This window comes from Euleptes europaea, chromosome 1 (genome assembly GCF_029931775.1).
Source record: "Euleptes europaea isolate rEulEur1 chromosome 1, rEulEur1.hap1, whole genome shotgun sequence".
In the NCBI taxonomy this organism is placed as follows: domain Eukaryota; kingdom Metazoa; phylum Chordata; class Lepidosauria; order Squamata; family Sphaerodactylidae; genus Euleptes; species Euleptes europaea.
The window spans coordinates 48,609,011-48,630,036 of NC_079312.1; the positions used below are offsets into that span (position 1 = coordinate 48,609,011).

Below are 21,026 nucleotides of genomic sequence, written 5' to 3' on the forward strand. Positions count from 1 at the left end.
TGAAATCATGTCACTGGTTGTCGCATAACATTTTAAGAATTCTTAAAGCAGTGATTCGTAGTGGGGGCCATATGCTGCCTCCAAAGGATGATCGACAAATCATTCAGAGCTTGGGGTGTGTGTGGAATGGTGGTATATGAGGGCGGGTTATAAATTTGAATAAATAAATAAATAAAAATAAAATAAATATGGAATTTTAGGATTTGGGCAGTGTCTTCTCCCCACTTCCCCACTTGTGGTGGGGTCTGACAAATAGCCAAAGACCGTGGTTGTTATACTACTTTTGCAAGGCTGCATGACACAGACTCTTTAGAATCTGGAGCGAGAGACGGGAGACCTCTAAGAATAAGCACAACCGCAGGAGAATCCTTCTGTGAAAGGCAGAAGGAACCTAAGCATGTTTAATCTTAAGTGTAAAGCAGGTTGCACACTGCAGTCCAGAAGAGGAGTTTAAAAAAAAAAGAGTCACCAAAGAGATCAACTGAGAACACTATGACATTAAATTTACAAACCATTTTAGAATATGAAGGCAGAGCAGTTTAAAGCTTTTCTGGGCAATTGCTTTGTTGTACAGGCGAATTGCCATTGCTAAGATGATGTGGGGAGACGTAACGTTTTGAATGCGTTTTCCCAGCACCCAAGCCACGGGTTATTGCTAGGTAAATGCATCCATTGCCACTGGAATTCAAAGATAAACATGTGTAGACCAGCAACTGTGTAGATGTTGCAGGCACCTGTTGGCTCGTCTGTATCTCTAGTAGGATTACCAGCCTTCAGGTGATACCTGGTTATCTCCTGGATTCACAACTGATCCCCAGGCCTTAGAGAACAGTTCTTCTGGGGCAAATGGCTGCTTTGGAGGGTGAACTCTATGGTGCTATATCCCGCTGATGTCCCTCTCCTACCTAAATTCCGCTTGCCCCAAGTTCCACTGCAAAATCTCCAGGAATTTCCTAACCCAGATTTGGCAATCCTAACAAGTATTAATTCTTCTTGCTCATCTAGGTTTTAAAAAAAACGTGTGTGTGCTTTTAAAGACCTTTAGCTTTTAAGAGAATGCACTCCCTCTTCTTATAGCATTTTCTGAACTTTTTTTTTCCTCCCTGCACTTTCCTAGAGTCTACATGAAAATGTGTGTGTGTGCAGCGGGGGGGATGTTTAAAGCCACACAGATAGCAGCGTGGTATAGTGGTTAAGAGCAGTGGACTCTAATCTGGAGAACTGGGTTTGATTCCCCACTCCTACACATGAGCAGTGGAGTCTAATCTGGTGAAGCGGGTTGGTTTCCCCACTCAAACACATGAAGCCAGCTGAGTGACCTTGGGGTAGTCACAGTTCTCTCAGAACTCTCTCAGCCCCACCTACCTCACAAGGTGTCTGTTGTGGGGAGAGGAAGGGAAGGAGATTGTAAGGTGGTTTGATTCTCCTTTAAAAAGGTAGAGAAAACCAGCATATAAAAACCAGCTCTTCTTCTCACAGCATGGCTGCAGTCTGGCTAGCCAACCCCATGCCCATTGCAAGGGCACTTGGTATTTGTGCTGATAAATCTGGCAAGCCAGTCACGCGAGGTCAAAATGTGTAAAGTACCATGGGATCCAGCCAACCTATTCTAGGCCTTGTAACTGACTTTTGCTTTAGTGGTGCTTGTAAACAAAGAGGTATGTAGTAAGCTGGTTTCTCTTTATTTGTGTGGCCTTTGGTCTAAAGGAGAGTCATAAATGCCTTGAACTTATAGACTCTTAAAGAGCAAGTATGCAGGAGAAAATACCCACTATGGAACAGGTAATAAACCTTTTACTGCAGCTGATAGTGTGTTTCTAGGAAAAATTGGCAATACACTGGCTTTTTGGAATTTATTTCCTTGTTAAAGGTATACAATGTCATTACATCTCTTGTAAACCTTCCTTTTTTGCAGCTCAGCCGATTTTGTACTGGTGCTCACGCAACATGTCCTTCTGGAGCAGCATTTCATTTAACCTTGCAGTTCTCATGAATCTACTCGTAGCATTTTTTTATCCATTCAAAGGAATCAAAGGAGGTACTAGTATTTTAACGTTACAGGAAACGTATATCAAAGGATTGGGGCAGGGGGCTAAATTAGGCATCTGTTTAGCTTTGGGGACTTCTACAGATCATATTGTTTGGTTCTCTGCACTTCCTCAGCCCGGTAGAGCTTTATTTCCATTGGTTAGAAGAGCCCTGAGGAATATCTTGGTAATATCTGTTCTTTACAAAGTTGTAAACAAGGAATAGCGGATGCAAAGACACTCCTACAGCAGGCAGCAAAACTGCTGAGCTTGCCTCTGACTCCACACACACACATTGATCTATCCCATTACATTCATCGCTGTCATGCGCCAAGTTCAGATTAATTTCTTTCTAGCTGACTTTCATGGTTGGACGAACCTAAAAATACAAACAAATCAGTGTGATTTGCATAGGTGCTATTGACCCTCCTTAGTGACATACTAAGCACAGCTTATGACCTGCCAGAAACTTCACAAACTGTCCTTTGGAGTGCCTTAAATGCTTAGGGCTGTTTAGCTTAGAAAGAAGGCGGTTAAGGGGAGATACGATAGAGGTCTATAAAAATATGCTGGGTGTGGAGAGAGTGGACAGGGAGAAGCTTTTCTCCCTCTGTCATCATACCAGAATGCAGGGTCATCTGCTGAAGCTGGACGGTGAGAGATTCAAAACAGATAAAAGGGAGTGTTTCTTCATACAACACATAGTTAAATTGTGGAACTCCCTGCCCCAGGATGTGGTGATGGCTGCCAACTTGGAAGGCTTTAAGAGGGGAGTGGACATGTTCATGGAGGATGGGGCTATCCATGGCTACTAGTCAAAATGAATACTAGTCATGATTTCCGCAGTATCAGAGGAGCATGCCTATTATATTAGGTGCTGTGGAACACAAGCAGGATGGTGCTGCAGTCATCTTATTTGTGGGCTTCCTAGAGGCACCTGGTTGGCAACTATGTGAACAGACTGCTAGACTTGATGGACCTTGGTCTGATCGAGCATGGCTTTTCTTATGTTCTCATGTCTTCAGAGTATCACAAAGTTCAAATAGGAGCTAAAGTAGATGGGATGATGGGAGATAAAAGATTCCCTACTTTTATTTTATTTTATTTTTTGCTTTGCATTGCAGCCAGTCTTGCCTCTGATTTGGATCGGGGTGGCAAGGAGAGACGTCTTACTCCACGCACATAGTCCATGCTCACATGCCTTTGCCCCAGTCTGAATTGGGTCCCCATGTGGCTAAATAAGCTTTTTAAAATAGTAACAAATACACAACTTCCCTGGAGTTCAAAGAGATGGGGGGGAGGCAGAGAAGATTTGTTACCATTAGTTCCTTCCTCTCACAGATTAGAACTGAATTGTTGGAATTCTATGAATTCCAACTTTCTCATTTTAATACAAGCTTTCAACCTTCATTATTACTGCAGATTGAAAAGGTAATAGGCAAACTGCCAACAGAAAGCATCTTTACAAAAAGAAAAAGGTGTGTGTGGGGGGGTAGAAGCTGATAGTTTCATAATTCTTTGAGTTATGGGCCATAAGCAAATGGGGCTACCCTACATACCTGAGACCTAATATTTCTGGATGTGAAAGGAGGAATTGTCCTATGTGCTCATAGAGTGACCTGCCCTACAAGAGTTGTTAAACTGCAGTCATTATTCACAGCCATATATCAAGGTTTTTCAAGATCTGATCTTTTTGAAATGTTACAATAGCCTGCAAAGATGCTTTCCAGATGTGGAAAGCAGAATGAGTGCTCACACACCCCAATAAAAATCTTTGAACCCAACTTTTTTTGGGGGGGGGAGGGGGGACTATGTCCAGTCTCAAGGCACTTGTTATTTTGAATTAGGCCCAAATGATATAGTGTTCTTAGCTAGATTTTTATGATATTTTAAATAATATGTTTAACCAATGCTTGTTACTGCTACCTAACATGTCTCTTAAATCAGAGAAAAGTACAACAGAAGTACCCAAGTGATACATTTATTGAAACACATATTAGTTGTGGGTGCCGGTAACATTTGTATTAATTAACGTGTACTTAAGGGATTTTCCTCAGCCATTTGTCAAACTGAAAATTGTAATGGCTAGACAGGCAGGTGAGTAAGCCATATTGCTCAATGATAACAGAAAACAGAGTTTATGTGGGGAAATTTTTAAGATGGTTGCATCACATAGGTAGCAATGTGAGCGAGCCCGGCTCTGGTTTGGATCCTGTAGTTGAGTTCCATGAGAACTAGACAACCTCTACTGTGGAGCGCACTACCTCTTCCACTAAAACTTCTGTCTATGCAAGATCAGTGGTTTGCAGTGCTCCCTTGTACAAACGGAAGTGCTCTCAGAAGAGGAAGCACGCTTCATGGCAGAGGCCATCTGGCCTATGTGGAATTCATCCATAGGATCCAAGCCTATATTTAAAAGGCTGTTAAAAAGAAACCTTAAGGTAGGAGAGGGCTGAGGTCTCGTGGATCAACGAGCGGACATCTTCCATGGAATCCTGCTCTCTGCCGCTGATTTGTAGTTTATACAATATATCTTATTGATGTATTTTAACTGATGATATTTTATATTATGTTGTTAGCTTCCCTGAGGAATTACCCAGTTATTGTTATGTTGTAAACCCTGATGGGGTAGAAAGGCGGCATTATAAATGTTTTAAAATAAATGAATAAAATGAGTGAAGCCATATTGACAGTCACAATATAAATTAACGTATTTGGGCTTTCCCCCTTCTTAGGTACTCTCGAGCCCCACTTGTCGGGCTTACTCTGGACAGCCATGCTGATATCGTTGGCCATTGTTATTGCCTTGCCTAAACCCCACGGCATTAGAGCTTTAATTGCTTCCACAATATTGCGGCTAATATTTTCAGTCGGTTTACAGCCAACGTTATTTCTCCTGGGAGCTTTCAATGTAAGTATTAGGTTTCTCTGACTTTTTGCTGCATTGTTGCGTTTAAGATTCCCTACTTATTTGTATAGGTATACATATACCGAAAATTGGTATAGTGTCCCAAGTTATTAGCTAAGGAGGAAGAAAGTCCCCTAGTAAATTTTTGAAACTGTTGTGTTGTACCAGTGGGGATGGACCCAAAATACCATGAGCACAGCAAAACTCATGTCATGGAACTATCCTATTCCTCCTTGCAGCCCACAGGTCCCCTGTAGCCAGCATGGTGTAGTGTTTTGGAGCGGTGGACTCTGATCTAGAGAACCGGGTTTGATTCCCCACTCCTACACTTGAGCAGCGGAGGCTAATCTGGTGAACTGGATTTGTTTCCCCACTCCTACACACGAAGCCAGATGGGTGACCTTGGGCTAGTCACACTCTCTCCGCCCCACCTACCTCACAGGGTGTCTGTTGTGGGGAGGGGAAGGGAGGATGATTGTAAGCCGCTTTGGTTCTTCCTTAAGTGGTGGAGAAAGAAAACCAACTCTTCTTCTTCTTCCTCCTCCCCCCCCCCCACTGCTGCTTCTGGCAGATAAGGAAGAGGAGTTCTCAAGAACAAAGAAGGGGTGGGGCAGGGGGCGGGGCCTGCAGCGAGGGTGGGGGTGGCAAGTTCACCTCCCTCCTTCACCAACAGAGGAGCCGTTACGCTACCTTAAGTGTTGTGCTGATAGCTTGTTGCATGTTTTCTGAAACACCCTTGCTGTATTTAGTTGAGAATATATTAATTATGCTTAATCCTCTTCACAGGTTTGTAACAAAATAATCTTTCTGATGAGTTTTGTCGGTAACTGTGGAACTTTCACTAGAGGATACAAAGCCATGATCATGGACGTTGAATTCCTTTATCACCTACTGTACCTTCTTATTTGTGCAATGGGGCTGTTTGTTCATGAATTTTTCTACAGTTTGCTGGTAAGCGTTTAGTGGCATCTTGACTGTGCTTCAAGGTTATATGAACCAGTTCTTTTTAGGCAGGCCTTTTCTTAGTCCTTTTTCGAGTTGTGGAACTGTACACTGCTTATTGAGGCTAAAGTTGCTCTCGTTTGGATTGCTGGTTATTGTAGATTTTGATGTTGTGAATTTTTCAAATTCTGTATATTTTATGACATATATTTTGTAAGCCCCCATGAGCTTGCAGGAAAGGGAACAGTTTGAGTATTTCTAAATAAATGAACAATGGTGTAGTGTGGTGTAGTGGTTAATAGCAGTGGTTTGGAGCGGTGGACTCTAATCTGGAGAACCGGGTTTGATTCCCCACTCCTCCACATGAGCAGCGGACGCTAATCCGGTGAACCTGGTGGGTTTCCACACTCCTCCACATGAAGTCAGCTGGGTGACCTAGGGCTAGTCACACTCTCTCAGCCCCACCCACCTCACAAGCTGTCTGTTGTGGGGAGGGGAAGGGAAGGTGATTGTAAGACGGTTTAATTCTTCCTTAAGTGGCATTTAAAAAACAACTCTTCTTCTCCTTCGTCTTCTCCCTCTCGTGACTTAAAAGGGACCTGTAGATGAATGGTTGCATGTAGAATTGTAGCCCATGGCACTTATGACATATAATTATGCTTTAGCACACCTGAAGCACATAGTTCACTCCACTAAGAAGGAAAGAATCATGCAGCTAGTTCTGTGCTTCCAAGCAAGCAAACAATGACGATATGACAGACCACTTTTAAAATGCAGGGAACTTTCAAAAGCAGGTTTTGATATGGCATAGTTAGTGTTTTGGCATTGACAGGAAAAAGTCAAAACATCCTCTGGCTATGCCCCATGCTTTTATATAAGCCTCTCTTTGCATCGTTGTTTTCATTTGAAATGGCTGCTGTTCAGAAGGTCAAGCACAGCTCCATGTTTCAGACTGAAAGAGAAGAAAGTTGGCCCAATCTAAGTTAGCATCCGTAGAAGAGATTGGTTGCCAGTAACTTAAGGACAGAATTACATGTTGTGTTCCCAGTTTTGTGTTAACTTTGAAAGACTTATTGAGGGAAGGATACTTGCAGGGGACAGTAGGTAGGCTGGCGGGGGTGCTAAGCCTTTGCTTGTTCTAACCAGTGTGCCCCCAGATGGGTGCTGAAAACAGAAGTACAGTAAGTCCAGCTGATTGTTTGTGGGCTTCCGAGAGGCACCTGGTTGGCCACTGTGTGAACAGACTGCTGGACTTGATGGGCCTTGGTCTGATCCAGCAGGGCCTTTCTCATGTTTTTATGATGAGAAAATGCCCTGGTGGCATTCGTAGGAGAGAACTGACGACCTTGTCGGCATGGGGAAGACCTTAAACCGTTCTCCCATACAATTGCCTGTGTCATTTGTGTTTCCTTGGCATGTACAGGTTTGGAAATGCATGTCAGGGCAGCATGCAGTTCTGCTCGAAGAGCCAATAATTTCATTTTGACTGAAGCCTGACCAACTTTCTCCCCCCGCCCCGGTTTTCTCCAGAGATTAGTTCAGTCACAGAGGATGCAGATTAGGCCACACTGACACCTTTCATTGATGTACTGATTATTCATCTGGGGATTTCCATGTCAATTCCCAAGCTGCAAGTATGTTGCATTTTAGCTGTAGCCCACATGTTGGGTGTGGAGCAAGCGGGAGGGGGGAGCCCAAAGGAGTCTGCCACTTACTCAGTTGGGGGAACGAGTGATCACAATGCTCTGACTTGGTTTGCATAGCTAGGTGGGGTTGCTCTAGTTTCTGAACTATATCAAGAAGTGTTGCACGCAGATCAACTGTGTTTTGTAATTTGTATGTACGTGTTGAAAGAATAATGCTGACCCTCATCCAAAACACCACTTCATTGTGTTTTCCGTTGAAATGCTGTTGTTTTTGTTTTGAGTTGGTTTTTGCTTTCAATTTTTCATAGTCACTTCAGACAGCAATTTTTAAATTGTGGTCCACAAACGTTAATAGGATTTCCTATTAAAAGTGGTGCCTCTGGCTATAAAATTACCAGGCTGTCTGTCTGTCTGCCTGCCTGTCTGTCTATCAGTCATCTAATAGGTTATGATAGATAGATAGATAGATAGATAGATAGATAGATAGATAGATAGATAGATAGATAGATAGATAGATAGATAGGTTATGATAGGTTATGATAGGTTATGATAGAGAGAGGGGGAGAGAGGGAGAGATAGACACTTTACAAAGGTACTCTAATATAGTACTTCCTAACTGTTTGCAATTTGAAGTATCTTACAAACTCTTTTGATCTCCCCTTTTTCCAGCTATTTGACTTGGTTTACAGAGAGGAGACCTTGCTGAACGTCATTAAAAGTGTCACTCGTAATGGACGTTCCATTATCTTGACTGCTGTTCTTGCTCTCATCTTGGTTTACCTGTTCTCGATAGTGGGCTACCTGTTTTTCAAGGATGACTTCATCTTGGAAGTCGACAAATTACCTAATGAAACAATATTACCAGGTTGGTTCTGAACATACTTTCTTCTTTCAAATTGTCTGGCTACTACTTAAAATGCATCAAGAGCTGTGTCTAGGAAGCTGAATTTCTTCGGCTGGTAATGGCTGCTTTGTAGAATCAAATACCCTTTGATGAGATCTTGATGTTTTGAAAGCAGTAATGCTGAGGCAGTGGAATAACCATGGCTGCATAAACTCATATTTGGAGGTGTTTGTGCATGTTTGATACAGTGGTATCAAAGATATGGGTACAGTGAATATTTTTTAAAAGTCCATTGTCAGGTAGATCTTCCCCAAATTACTTAAGATTGTGTGAGTAGGATAAATGTGTAACTTTTAAAAAATCATGAGTTGGATCAACTGACTCCCTTTCACTAAGCTAGGTCTAGTGGACTCCTTTCACTAGATCTTTCTTTCATAGTGAAAGACCTTCTCTTTCAGCAGCCTTTCTCTGTCAGAGGAAAACTGGAAGGATATCACTGGGTCCAACCCCATGTATTTATTTTGCATTGTTTATCTTGCTTCCAGGTTTCAGGATTTTAAAAAAGGAAATGACCCAAAGAGTATGGAGATGGTACATAACAATGAAAGCAGTGGTAATCCTGGTTAACTTCAGTGAAGGAACAGTGTCTTTTAAAAACACACACACATAACACTTTTTTGTAGAAACTTATTTGAAGGCTCCAGTAGAAATTTCAGCTGTGGTACAGTCTCCCTGAGAAAATGTAGACTACACACAGACTTGACTGAAACTGTTTTCATGCAAGAACTTATTTTCATGTGGTTCTCAGATGCAGGTTGCAAGAATCCTAGTCCCTTTTTGGACATGGATTCAAACCCAGTCCTAGTAATTTGTAACGCTGTCCCCAGACGTTTTTGGCACACTGAACTTCTCATCTGAATGAGACTTCACTTTGTAAGCTCTGGTATATCTGGCGAACACGCGGGAAATAAAAGATCTCCTCATAGTGTGACAAATAAATTCCACACCTCACCCCACACAGTCATGAAAGGTTTTTCCCCCCATAACACTACTTTTTTTTTTTTTTGCAGTATTTGGTGTATAAAAAATGCAAGCGGCGCAGAATTATGTCTCGTTGGGGACCATGTGTGAGCAGTGCTAGCTGTTCACAACCTTTAAACGCACCATTTTTTCTCAAATAAAATAAATAGTGCAGGAGTTTTCACATATTGTAAACTCTCGGTGTTCTCAATGTTAAACCCTATTAAACTTTAAAAGGCTGTTGGCAAGATATGCATCCACTGTTATAATGTATTTTACGTATCCCTCTGTGTTGTCCGCCATTTTTAGGGCTTATGTTGGGGAACTGGGTGATCGGTTTTTAAAACTAAATACTTTCGTAATGTATAGGAATGTATAGGAACTGGCATCATTTTCGGCCACATTTTTCAAACCTAGGTTTGCATATGTTACAGATCAGCACACTGAAACGGGTGAAAAAATGACCAGGGAGTTTCTGTATTCTGATGTATGTAGGATAGAGAACGGGGAAAATTGTTCTTCTGTTGTTGCTTCAGCAGGTAAGTCTCTTGCACCGTTTGGTACTCATATTACCATTTTAAATTGCTCTTTTAATTGCATGATTCATGATCCAGAAGTTACCCAGCGGAGAATCCTTACGTTCCAGTTCCACCAGCTGCTGCAAATACACACACACATGTATGTGTATATATCAAAACAGAGAACCTGTGAGATTCACAGGTGTGTACCCTTCCTCCACTCCCCAGTCACCTCCTTCTTTCTCCCCAACCCTCTTACCAACCTAACCTTTGGGCAGCTGGGCATCGGAGGGAACGCAGGGTGAAAGCAGAAAGTGTGTCTTCTATGCCTCCTCTTGCGGCTGTTACTGCACCCACCTTCTGATGGGGGCAGGATAGGGAAAATCTAACTTTCTCACTGGTCTTCACTTCCTCCTGCTTCTCCCCCCCCCCCGGTGCAGTGCAGTTTTTCTACCCACAGCCTCCTGCAACTGCCACCTCTTATTTGTGTGTGTTTCCTTCCTCACTCCTGCTGCTTCACACACCTGTGCCACCATCACCACCTTCTCCACTACTTTTACCTGCACAACCACAAAATCCTGCCTGCCTGACTTACTTGCTCATCTTCGCCACCTCCCTTCCCCACTCTCTTGCCCACTGTTCGACTGGCACCACCTCCTGTTGTTCTTACCACCATGTACTGCTTTCCTGATTGCTAAGCATACCTCAACATGACAGCCAAGATCTTGTGACATAATGTTATGAGATCTCATTCCCCCCCCCCATTTGAGTTTTGGAAATTTTTAAACGTTCTTTTTCTGATACTTTTCCCCCTTTCGGATTCTACCGCAAACCTGGGGGCTGCCCCATGTTTGTAGAAATATGCCCTTTATCTGAACATGGCCTCATTGTGTGGACTTCTTGATCTGCACTCTAGGGCGGTTGTTAAGCATTAGCTATAATGATTTGGAATGGACCGCAAAGGCTGCTAGTAACGATGGTATGTTATGCTATTTGGTTTTGGATTTGTTTCACAAGGGAAACGTCCCCCACCCTCCAGTAGGGTTGCTACAAATTCCAGCCATCCTGCCAAGCCACTCAAACTATAGTGTTTCCTCAGCATCATCCACCTTCTTGTTCTCCACAGTTTGGTCCTTGGAAGTCTCTCCTATGGTAGCTAAATGGAACCTCCATGCACAGTGCAGTATCGCTTTATAAACCAGAGGTTGGAGACTAGCAACTTGGGAATACTGTTGCATAGAGCCAAACTTAGTAGAATAGCTTCCATCCTTGAAAGGGAAATTTAGGCAAAATTTATAAATTAGAAATCCTTTGTAGGAGGGGTGCACGATTTAGATTGCTCCGAGAACCTCTTGAGTAGCATTCTTATATACATTAATTTAAGAAGTCTGTATTAACTTCAGAAAAGTTATAATATTGACAATTTAACTCACTGTTTGTTTTTAACCCCTTTTCTCTCTCTGACCAACAGTGTATGTCACCCACTCACCTTTTTCTATTCCACTCCCCCATATTCAGCATTCCCTTTTTTTTTGTACCTTTTTTGCTTCCCCCCTTCAAGGCTTCCCTTCCTCCTACCTCTCTAGTCTGTCATACCCTCCACACTGTCACTCCACCCTTCCCCACCCCATGCTGATGCTATCTGGGCCTGCCAAGCACCCCCCCTCCACAAAGGGTCACCAAGAAATCACAAGGTAGTCTCGTGTAGTATCACTGGCATACTTTTCTTAAACAAACTTTTATAATGTTTAGGGTTTTTTCTAATACCATGGGGCTTTTTTCTTTTAACATTTCACATTGTTCTGCAAACATATGATGCTCCCCTCAGGCTTGTAGAAAAACCCTCCTGTCTGACCCTGCCTCATTATGTAGATTTTTTTGATCTACATTCTATGTCCCAGTTCAGAATTAGATATAACTGTGTTTGTGTGTGTGAGAGTATGACAGTATTTGGATGGAAAAACAGCATACAAATGTTTTAAATAAATATAATACATAATAATAATGATATGTTTGCATTTTGAAATACGTTAAATGATTCCAAGATTTGAAAGGGTCCATTTTAATTATTACACTGCTATAAAACCAAAGACATAGGCCTCTGAACAAATAGTTCTTCCATGTGAAATACATATCTATATTTATTTCTCCTTGTTCTGAGCTCTTCACAGCTCAGAATATGGTGGCTTACCTGTTATAGCCTGTGACAGGAGAGCTTTTTTGATATTCCCAATATATAGGGAAATGTGTTTCCTTCACAATATCACATAACAGACTGACTCTGTACCAAAAGAGCAGAATTAGAGGGAGAAAGGAGCCTGGTATTTTGTCTTGAGTGCTCATAAGAACATAAGAAAGGCCATGCTGGATCAGACCAAGGTCCATCAAGTCCAGCAGTCTGTTCACAGAGAGAACAGCCAGGTGCCTCTAGGAAGCCCAAAAACAAGACAACTGTAGCAGCATTGTCCTGCCTGTGTTCTACAGCACCTAATATAATAGGCATGTTCATCTGATCCTGGAGAGAGTAGGTATGCATCATGACTAGTATCCATTTTGACTAGTAGCCATGGATAGACCTATCCTCCCCTCTTAAAGCCTTCCAAGTTGGCAGCCATCGCCTCATCCTGGGGCAGGGAGTTCCACAATTTAACCATGCATTGTGTGAAGAAATACTTCCTTTTATCTGTTTTGAATTTCTTACCCTCTAGCTTCAGCAAATGACCCCGCGTACTAGTATCGTGAGATAGGGAGAAAAGCTTCCTCTCCCTGTCTCCCCTGACTCGCTTGAGGTAGCTGTGCAAGTTCAAACAGAGAATGTGGGAATATGGTTACATGAGACTGATTTTCAAGCCTCACCGCAGTGTTTTAATGTCTTAATTTGCTGTGTTTAATAGAGCTGATTTCTACAGAAGCTGAGGAAGAGGATAAAGAGCACACATGTGAGACATTGCTGATGTGCATTATTACTGTGCTTAGTCATGGCCTGCGGAGTGGGGGCGGAGTAGGAGACGTGCTCAGGAAACCATCCAAGGAGGTAAATGATTGTTCGGGAAGAGAACCAAATAGGGTTAAATCTCTAAGAAGGAGCCAAAAAAAATTTCTATGGGAAAAGTCTTCTGCATCACTATATAATGTCAAGCGCAGAGAGATTTGTGTAGTTGACTTCATTTGAAGGTACTAGAAGTGTTAATGTTTCTATGGCTCATTCATACAAGTAGTTTTTAAACATGATCTCCCTCTTTTCAGTGCACCTTATCCCCATGGTAGCTTACAAATAGTGTAAGAAATCATACATTTCAATAAAATACAATACATAGAATGAAATCACACATGACAACATCTGGAGGATGCAACATTTAAAAAGCACAGTTAGCCATAAGTGAAGATTGATGATGAAGAAGAAGAATTCATTTTTATATGCCGACTTTCTCCACCACTTAAAGAAGACTCAAACCGGCTTACAATCTCCCTCCCTTCCCCTCCCCACAACAGACAACCTGTGAGGTAGGTGGGGCTGAGAGAGTGTGACTGGCCCAAGGTCACCCAGCTGGCTTCATGTGTAGGAGTGTGGAAAACAAATCCAGTTCACCAGATTAGCCTCCCCTGCTCAAGTGGAGGAGTGGGGAAGCGAATCTGGTTCTGCAGATCAGAGTCCACCACTCCAAACCACTGCTCTTAACCCACTACACCACACTGGCTGTCATGAAGCAAATGTGTCTTTGAACCCTTCATTAAAGCCATGAAAGAGGGAGCTGAGTGGCTTCATGAGGGAGAGCATTACACACTGTTGGCGCTACCCTAAGAAGGGCCCTACCTTGAGCTGCCATCCCCCCCAAACACTCTGGTTGTGACTGGGGGGTTGGGGAATGGAAGCCGATGCAATTTGATCAGGATAGATGAAGTTTGTATTAATAAGGCCAAATCCTAATTTTATGAGTGAGCTTTGTTCAATTTTACCCTCCCTTTCTTCCTGATGTTGCACAATGCACATTAAGTAGTAACATTCACTTTAGCACAAATCATATTTTCTAGTTACAACTAGGGTTGCCAACCTCCAGGAACTAGCTGGAGAGCTCCTGCTAGTACAACTGATCTCCAGCCGATAGAGATCAGTTCCCCCGGAGAAAATGGCCGCTTTGGCAATTGGGCTCTGTGGCATTGAAGACCCCGCCCTCCTCAGGCTCTGCTCCAGAAACCTCCTGCCGGTGGCGAAGAGGGACCTGGCAGCCCTAGTTACAGCTGAATCAGCAAACTGTGACTTGGGCCTGCCCTTTAAACCAGGTTTGCAAAAACCACACTCCGAAATAATCCTGTTTTGGAAGACAAGCGCAAGTCACTGTTAGCTAGTTTGGGTGTAATGGTAGGCAATGACTTGTGCTAAAGAGGATGTCAATAATTGAACTGTAGTCATGAGGTGAGTGGGGAGGAAGCAATAATTTGCGCTCAAAAGCTCATTCATGTAATCCAAACCCGGCTGTGTTATTATGATAGAACAAACCTTGTCTATGTAATTGTGTCTGCTAATTGGTTAGATCCTAGAACTGTGAACAGTAAGTGTAAGGACATGTCAGTTTTGTTTTTTTCTTGTGTTGGAAACAAAAGCACTTGAAAAGGCAGAAAATAAAACTACTGTTTTAAAAAACAGTTCTCTTGAGATGTAGAAGTTGACTGTGAAGAGGTAATTAAGCTCTGTTATTTGTGCAAGCTCTTACCAGCAAACCCATTGGTTTACTTTCTATGACCAATTAATACCTTTTGATCATGCAAAAGATATATTATGACCATAGCAAGTTAATACCAGCACTAGGAGGACTATCTTTAAAAAAATGCTTTTGCAGTAGTAATTGACAGTGTTTGTGAAGCTACAGGTAGGAAATAGAAACTCTTCTGAAAAAGGGAGGACATACCCAGTTGTTCCCCATCCAGGATACATTCACATCATTTCTTCCTTCTCTGCTTCACATATCATCACTTAGCACTCTCTTCCTTCCATCATATCATGCTTGACTATAAATTTGTCCATGTGTTTGAATGTAATTTCTATTTCAGGAACCCCTTTTTGCTGCAAGAGTGATCTATGACCTTCTCTTCTTCTTCATGGTGATCATTATTGTCCTCAACCTGATTTTTGGTGTTATCATTGACACCTTTGCTGATCTCAGAAGTGAGAAACAGAAGAAAGAAGAAGTATTGAAAACAACTTGTTTTATTTGTGGTAAGTGTAAAAGCAAGTGCTGTAAAACTAGCCCCTCTTCTGATTCAGTGCAAAAAAATGCATATTCACAAATGGAGTATGGCTTTGGAATACGGCAAAAGTCAATAGGACCAATATCTCCAACGGGATAATTGTGTTGGTTCTTGGTTTCATCCTCTTGTTGACGTATAATGAAAGCTTCTGAAAGTTGATATATTCAGACATCCTTACCTTTAGCATTGAGCCTGTTGTGGACATGCAGTCTCCATGTCTTGTGGTCACATGTATGTTCTCTCTCTAATCGTCTCAGGTGACACCTCTTCTTTCTGCCTTCAAGGCACAGTGCTGATTGGCCGGAAACTGGCTCCATCACTGACCTACTTATCCCAGTTTTCAGCATTTTTTAAAAATGCCACTTTTTATTTTAAAAAGGGAACGGGGAATTAGAGTAGATTTAACTGAATGCTCATACATATGGTGCTTTAAAAACTAAGATCAACAGCCAAATTGGAGCATGTGGGGAGGAACAAGAAAGACTACTGAACCAGTCTCCTAAATGGGTGGCGAAGAAAAGATGATACCTTGAAGTACAGGAAGGACAATTGTATTAAAGTCTTCCTTAGACTCATGGTTTCTAGTGGATGGATGGTGGGCCAGTGCAAGTTGAACCCCTGGAAGATTTGGGCCCAAGGGGCCAGAAATGCCTTGTTACATGTGTATTCAGTACTCTATACAAATGCAGGAAAGAAAGGCTCTCACATATAATGCCCATGCAGACAGTAAAGAACTTTTGTGATGATTCCCAGCAAGAACAACCTAAAAAGAATGAAAATACTGATGCCACTGAGCTGAGGGAACAACAAAATTTAGAGACTCTAAGCCAGTGGTTCCCAACCTTTTTTTGACCAGGGACCACTAGGACTTTTTTGTTCGGTGCAGGGACCCCAAGGTTCAAAATAAAAATTCTGAGAATTTGAAAATAAACTTTAATCATAACTGTTAGTTAAACATTAAACTTAGAATAATATTTGAATATATATATATTTTTATAATAGAGAACTTTTAATTGAAAATATTAATTTATTATGGGTTTATAACTTTGTTTTGCGGACCTTAATTTAGTTCTCGCGGACCCCTGGGGGTCCATGGACCCCTGGTTGGGAACCAGTGCTCTAAGCAACACAGCCAATTCATGAAGAGAATGAAACAAAAACATACATACCACTTGATAAAGCTTGTGTGAAACGCATACCAAAGCTGGGCAGCTCATCTTTACAGCCGTATCGTTTAAGACAAGATCATGTGTATTAGGTTATTTTTCCTGATATTTTTTCTGTGACGTTCACATGGCACCTCGCCTTTATTACTTTGAACTTTGATACGAAAAGCTATTGTGATTCTGAAACTTGGTACAAAACTTGATTATGCATGATATAACTCAAAATAATAAGCTTGTTTAATTGGTAAGTCCAACTGGTTCATGTGCTTCATTACACGGTAGCTTTGTACAGTCATTACATTAGATCTCAGAAGCTAAGCAGGGTTGGCCCTGGCTTGTACTAGGATGGGAGACCACCAAGGAAGTCCAGGGTTGCTGTGCAGAGGAAGGCACTGGCAAACCACCTTTGTATGTCTCTTGCCGTGAAAACCCTGTGGGGTTGCCATAAGTCATCTGCAACTTGACGGCACTTTTCACAACCACAGTATTTTAATTGTATTTTACCTCATGAAGTAGGGGGTGCTGGTCAGTTTCTGTTTTCAAAAATCTAACAGTGACAATTTGGTTGTGTTTTCTATTAGGTCTGGAAAGAGACAAGTTTGATAACAAGACAGTCACTTTCGAAGAGCATATTAAAGAGGAGCACAACATGTGGCACTATTTGTTTTTTATTGTCTTAGTCAAAGTAAAAGACTCCACTGAATATACAGGCCCTGAAAGTTATGTGGCAGAAATGATAAAGGTAAGTCTGGAATGCTTCTTTCTGAGATGTTTTTATTCCAGATGGCTCTGCTTTTGACTAATCAATTGCAAGCCAAATTTTGCACTGTTGCATAAGACCACACCCACACTCCCGTACTCCCCAAATAAAAACCACAATTCCAGTACATTAGACATGTTTATATGGTTTCCTTTCAACACTGATTAAACATGAATAAAACATCAAACAGTAGTTAACAGCTGGAAAATATTTTCCAACGGCATATCCAGATGACAATATTTTCCCTTTACCATTATGCCCTATCCAATTATCGTTCTGAGATAACCCGTTGTCCCAATGTAGTGGCTGTTGTCTGACTTTTTAAACCCACCCCTCAGAAAATCACCTCTGTGTACTCCAAGCTTGGGGGAGTGGTGAACATTCTACAAAGAGAACTGTGTGCATTGTAGCAAAGAGATGGATAGCCTTTTTTCATTTTAAGAAGAAGAGTTGGTTTTTATATGCCGACTTTCTCTACCACTTAAGGGGGAATCAAACCGGCTTATAATTCCTTCCCCTCCCCACAACAATACACCCTGTGAGGTAGGTGAGGCTGAGAGAGTGTGACTAGCCCTAGGTCACCCAGCTGGCTTCATGGGGAGGAGTGGGGAAACAAATCCAGTTCACCAGATTAGCATCCGCCGCTCATGTGGAGGAGTAGAGAATCAAACCTGGTTCTCCAGATCAGAGTCTTCTGCTCCAAGCCACTGCTCTGAACCACTGCACCATGCTGTCTTTTAAAGGGAACCATGTGGGGTGTCTCTTAAGGAACTTATTGTAAAACTATTTAAAAGTGAGAAAATGGGAAGAGGGGAAGCAGGGTTGCTTCCAGATTGTGATGACTCTCTGTGGAGCTCTTAAGTACAGCAATGGAGCATCCACACAGCAGTATTTTCCCTGCACTTCCCTTGCGCCAGCCCATCCCCCCATCACTATGCCCTCCCTGCTCACCACCAGGAGGGCTTTCAGGCTTTTTAAAAAAACCTGTAATGGACATATTGTTACAGTTTAAAATCGGTAATTGGCATAATACTGTAGCCTAACACTATAGTGACCTGTCAGTTGCCATTAAAAAACAGAAAGATGGGTAAAGCCCTGGTGATGCCGAGAAGCAGCAGCTGCAGGAGACAGGGGTGAGAAAAATGGCACCAGTGTGTGTGTGTGTGTGGGGGGGACCTATATAAATGTGCTTTCGCTGCAGTCTTTCTTTGGATTAGATCCTTATGTCACTGACAACTTGAGTCTGAGTCTTTATAACTAAATTAGAAGCCATTAGGAAATCAGCCTGATAGTCATTTCCATCCGTTTCACTGGGAATCACCTTTCTGGCTATAACCTTCCACCCTCAAACAGGGGATAACATTCTCGAAAGCTGTACCTTGACTGAAGAAATCTTCCCTGCCAAATTTCAAACAGATTAGAGAAACATTTCCTTCTATACACGATTTTAAACTTTTAACTTTCACAGCAGGGACAAAGGAAGGATGACCAGAGCTACCCCCTACTTTCCCCTCAGGCGTGCATGCAGAGGACTATTAAAAAAAGAGAGGGATCAGCTAAGCCCTCTGTCTGCTCTGGGACTTCCAGTGTTTTTTCCTCAATTTTTTTCTGATCTCAGAAGTTGGGTATGTCTAGTTTGTGTGTTCCCTGTTGGGAGAAAGACAACGCTGTTGCTTGTATCCACACCCCTACACACACCCAGTCTGTCAAATGGGCCACCTCTTGATGGGTGGCATGTGGTAAAACCCAGGTTTCTGCCTCTGTTTCCCCCACCCATTCTCTGCAGCTCTGCCAGCCAATATATGCACAACGTTCCCACTGTGCTCTCTACTTTTCATGGGGCATACACCGCAAAGCATCTGTATCTCTGTTGCCCCCCCCCAAACCATCCTGTGTGTTTGCCAGCATGTGTAAGCAAGCACTATTTACCTGTAATGCACTGGGGAGTGGGTGAGCCATAGACTCGACTCTTTCCCCATCTGATACGCAAAGCAGGCCAGCTACCTGTTCTGAGGGAAGGAGAGGTAGAAGCCAGCTTCCGTGATTCTAAGATCAAAGCCTAACCCCTGCCTGCATATCACTTACATATCCTAAGGCTTATGGAATAGCTCATGGAAAGAAGACCTATGCTTATATAGAGTCAGAACATCATCTTAAAAGCAACAAAAGAATGCAATGATTGGCAAGAAGCTGAAATGCTGGGCATAGAAACACCAGTCAGGACTACCATGTTTGGTGGGAAGATGGGGATAACTGTCCTGGGTGGACAATATGGCTGTTGTTTAGGTTATCTACTGATAACCCTTTCTCCATTCTCTATCCCGCCTCCTTCCTAGATAAATGAAATATGCCAGAATAACTGTCGGACTTGAAAGGTTCCACCTCCTGTACTGAAAATAATGTTGTTTGGATTCAGAGTGCCTACTATCTTTTTGAATGGGGTGTGGTGCAGATTAGATTACAATTAGTAAACATGTTCCTAGTTGATATCTGATTAGTGTGTTTGCGGGTGTTAAATCCATTTAAGATAAATAGCTGATCTGAAGATAAATTATTTGGTCACAGGATCCTTCCGTAAGTTCTGGGGTTTGTTGCAGTGATCAAGGTTGAGTGCTGTCTAGATTTTTCTTAATTTATGGTTATTAAGGCTGAAATATGAACATATGAAGCTGCCTTATACTGAATCAGACCAATGGTCCATCAAGGTCAGTAGTGTCTACTCAGATTGGCAGTGGCTCTCCCGGGTCTCTGGTAGAGGTCTTTCACACCACCTTCTACCTCATCCTTTAAACTGGAGATGCCAGGGATTGAACTTGGGACCTTCTGCTTGCCAAGCAGATGCTCTACCACTAGGCCATGGCCCCCAAAGGCTCTAATACATTTGCTTGAGAATGTCAAATGCACAGGGTAAATGGGAAAGCTGTTACCTTTTGTTCTGAGGCCAGCTTCCTAGCAGAAGGGAGATTCTGAAACAATATGTAATGCGATAAACAAGCTTACTATTCAGCACGGCAGAGTTGACAGTATCCTTACCTGAATTTTATTTGGCAATTTATGGTCTTTTTAAAAATCCATCTTTTGTAAATCTGCTTAAAAACCACTGGATAGTGTGAGGAGAAAACCCATTTGATTGGTTTTTTTTTTTTTTTAATCCCTATTTCCTGATTAGTAGACTGTGGGACTTAGGGAACTGCATGCTTTGTCCTTTCCCTCAGAGGAGGCAAGTTCATCTGAACACTGGCCTCCACTTTGTGTAAAAGGCAAAGAATTGCCCTTTTAAGGTACAGTACATATTAACTTTTAGGGAATATAAATGCCACTGAGATAGCTTGTTAGCAACATCGTGTTAGTTTGGGGTCGTTGAAGCCCCGTGTCCTAGTTTTGGACTGTTTCCTCAGTAAGGAGGGTTTAAAGAAATCTTGTGAGCAGTCACCTGACAGAGGATTAACGAAATGAGGTAGTGGGGCACGTTGCTGCCGCTCTCGGTAGGCACATTCTGGCACTCTAATATATCCTTCCACAGTGTACTTGGATGACTAACGCTTGAGAAATTCACTGTGGTGTTGGGATTTAATTCCTTCTGTGCTGGCGATGGAATGTTGTGTCTGTAGCATGCATCAAACACTTTTTTTTTTTGGAGACGCAGCAGTGTCTTTCTAGCCAAAGCAACTGGGTCTAAGATTTTGCCTGCTGTAACCCTTTGTGATGCCTGTCGAAACACAGGAATCTTGGTACAGAAATAGGACTTTGAAAATATTCTGCCATGAACTGAATCCAGTGATGCCCCTTGTAGGGCTTACCTTAGCTGAATGATCCGGGAACACCTAATGCTGTAGCATTTGCTGAAGCTAAACAGGTGTGGATCTGACCAGGGCTTCACGGGGAAATTACTGGGAGCATCCTGCAAGCTTTCAAAGGAAAAAAAATGGGATAAAATGTTAACTATCC

General features: G+C 42.3%; 1 protein-coding gene across 2 annotated transcripts in view; it reads left to right on the plus strand.

Moving 5' to 3' along the window:
* ITPR1 (inositol 1,4,5-trisphosphate receptor type 1) overlaps nt 1-21,026 on the plus strand; it is a 244,396-nt gene that overhangs the window by 204,442 nt on the left and 18,928 nt on the right. For both annotated transcript variants that reach the window (XM_056867281.1, XM_056867282.1), the window contains 8 exons: nt 1,916-2,038; nt 4,763-4,938; nt 5,722-5,886; nt 8,193-8,388; nt 9,822-9,926; nt 12,800-12,939; nt 14,955-15,120; nt 16,900-17,060. In XM_056867281.1, the coding sequence (XP_056723259.1) occupies nt 1,916-2,038; nt 4,763-4,938; nt 5,722-5,886; nt 8,193-8,388; nt 9,822-9,926; nt 12,800-12,939; nt 14,955-15,120; nt 16,900-17,060 (1,232 nt within the window). The remainder of the gene's footprint in view (nt 1-1,915; nt 2,039-4,762; nt 4,939-5,721; nt 5,887-8,192; nt 8,389-9,821; nt 9,927-12,799; nt 12,940-14,954; nt 15,121-16,899; nt 17,061-21,026) is intronic.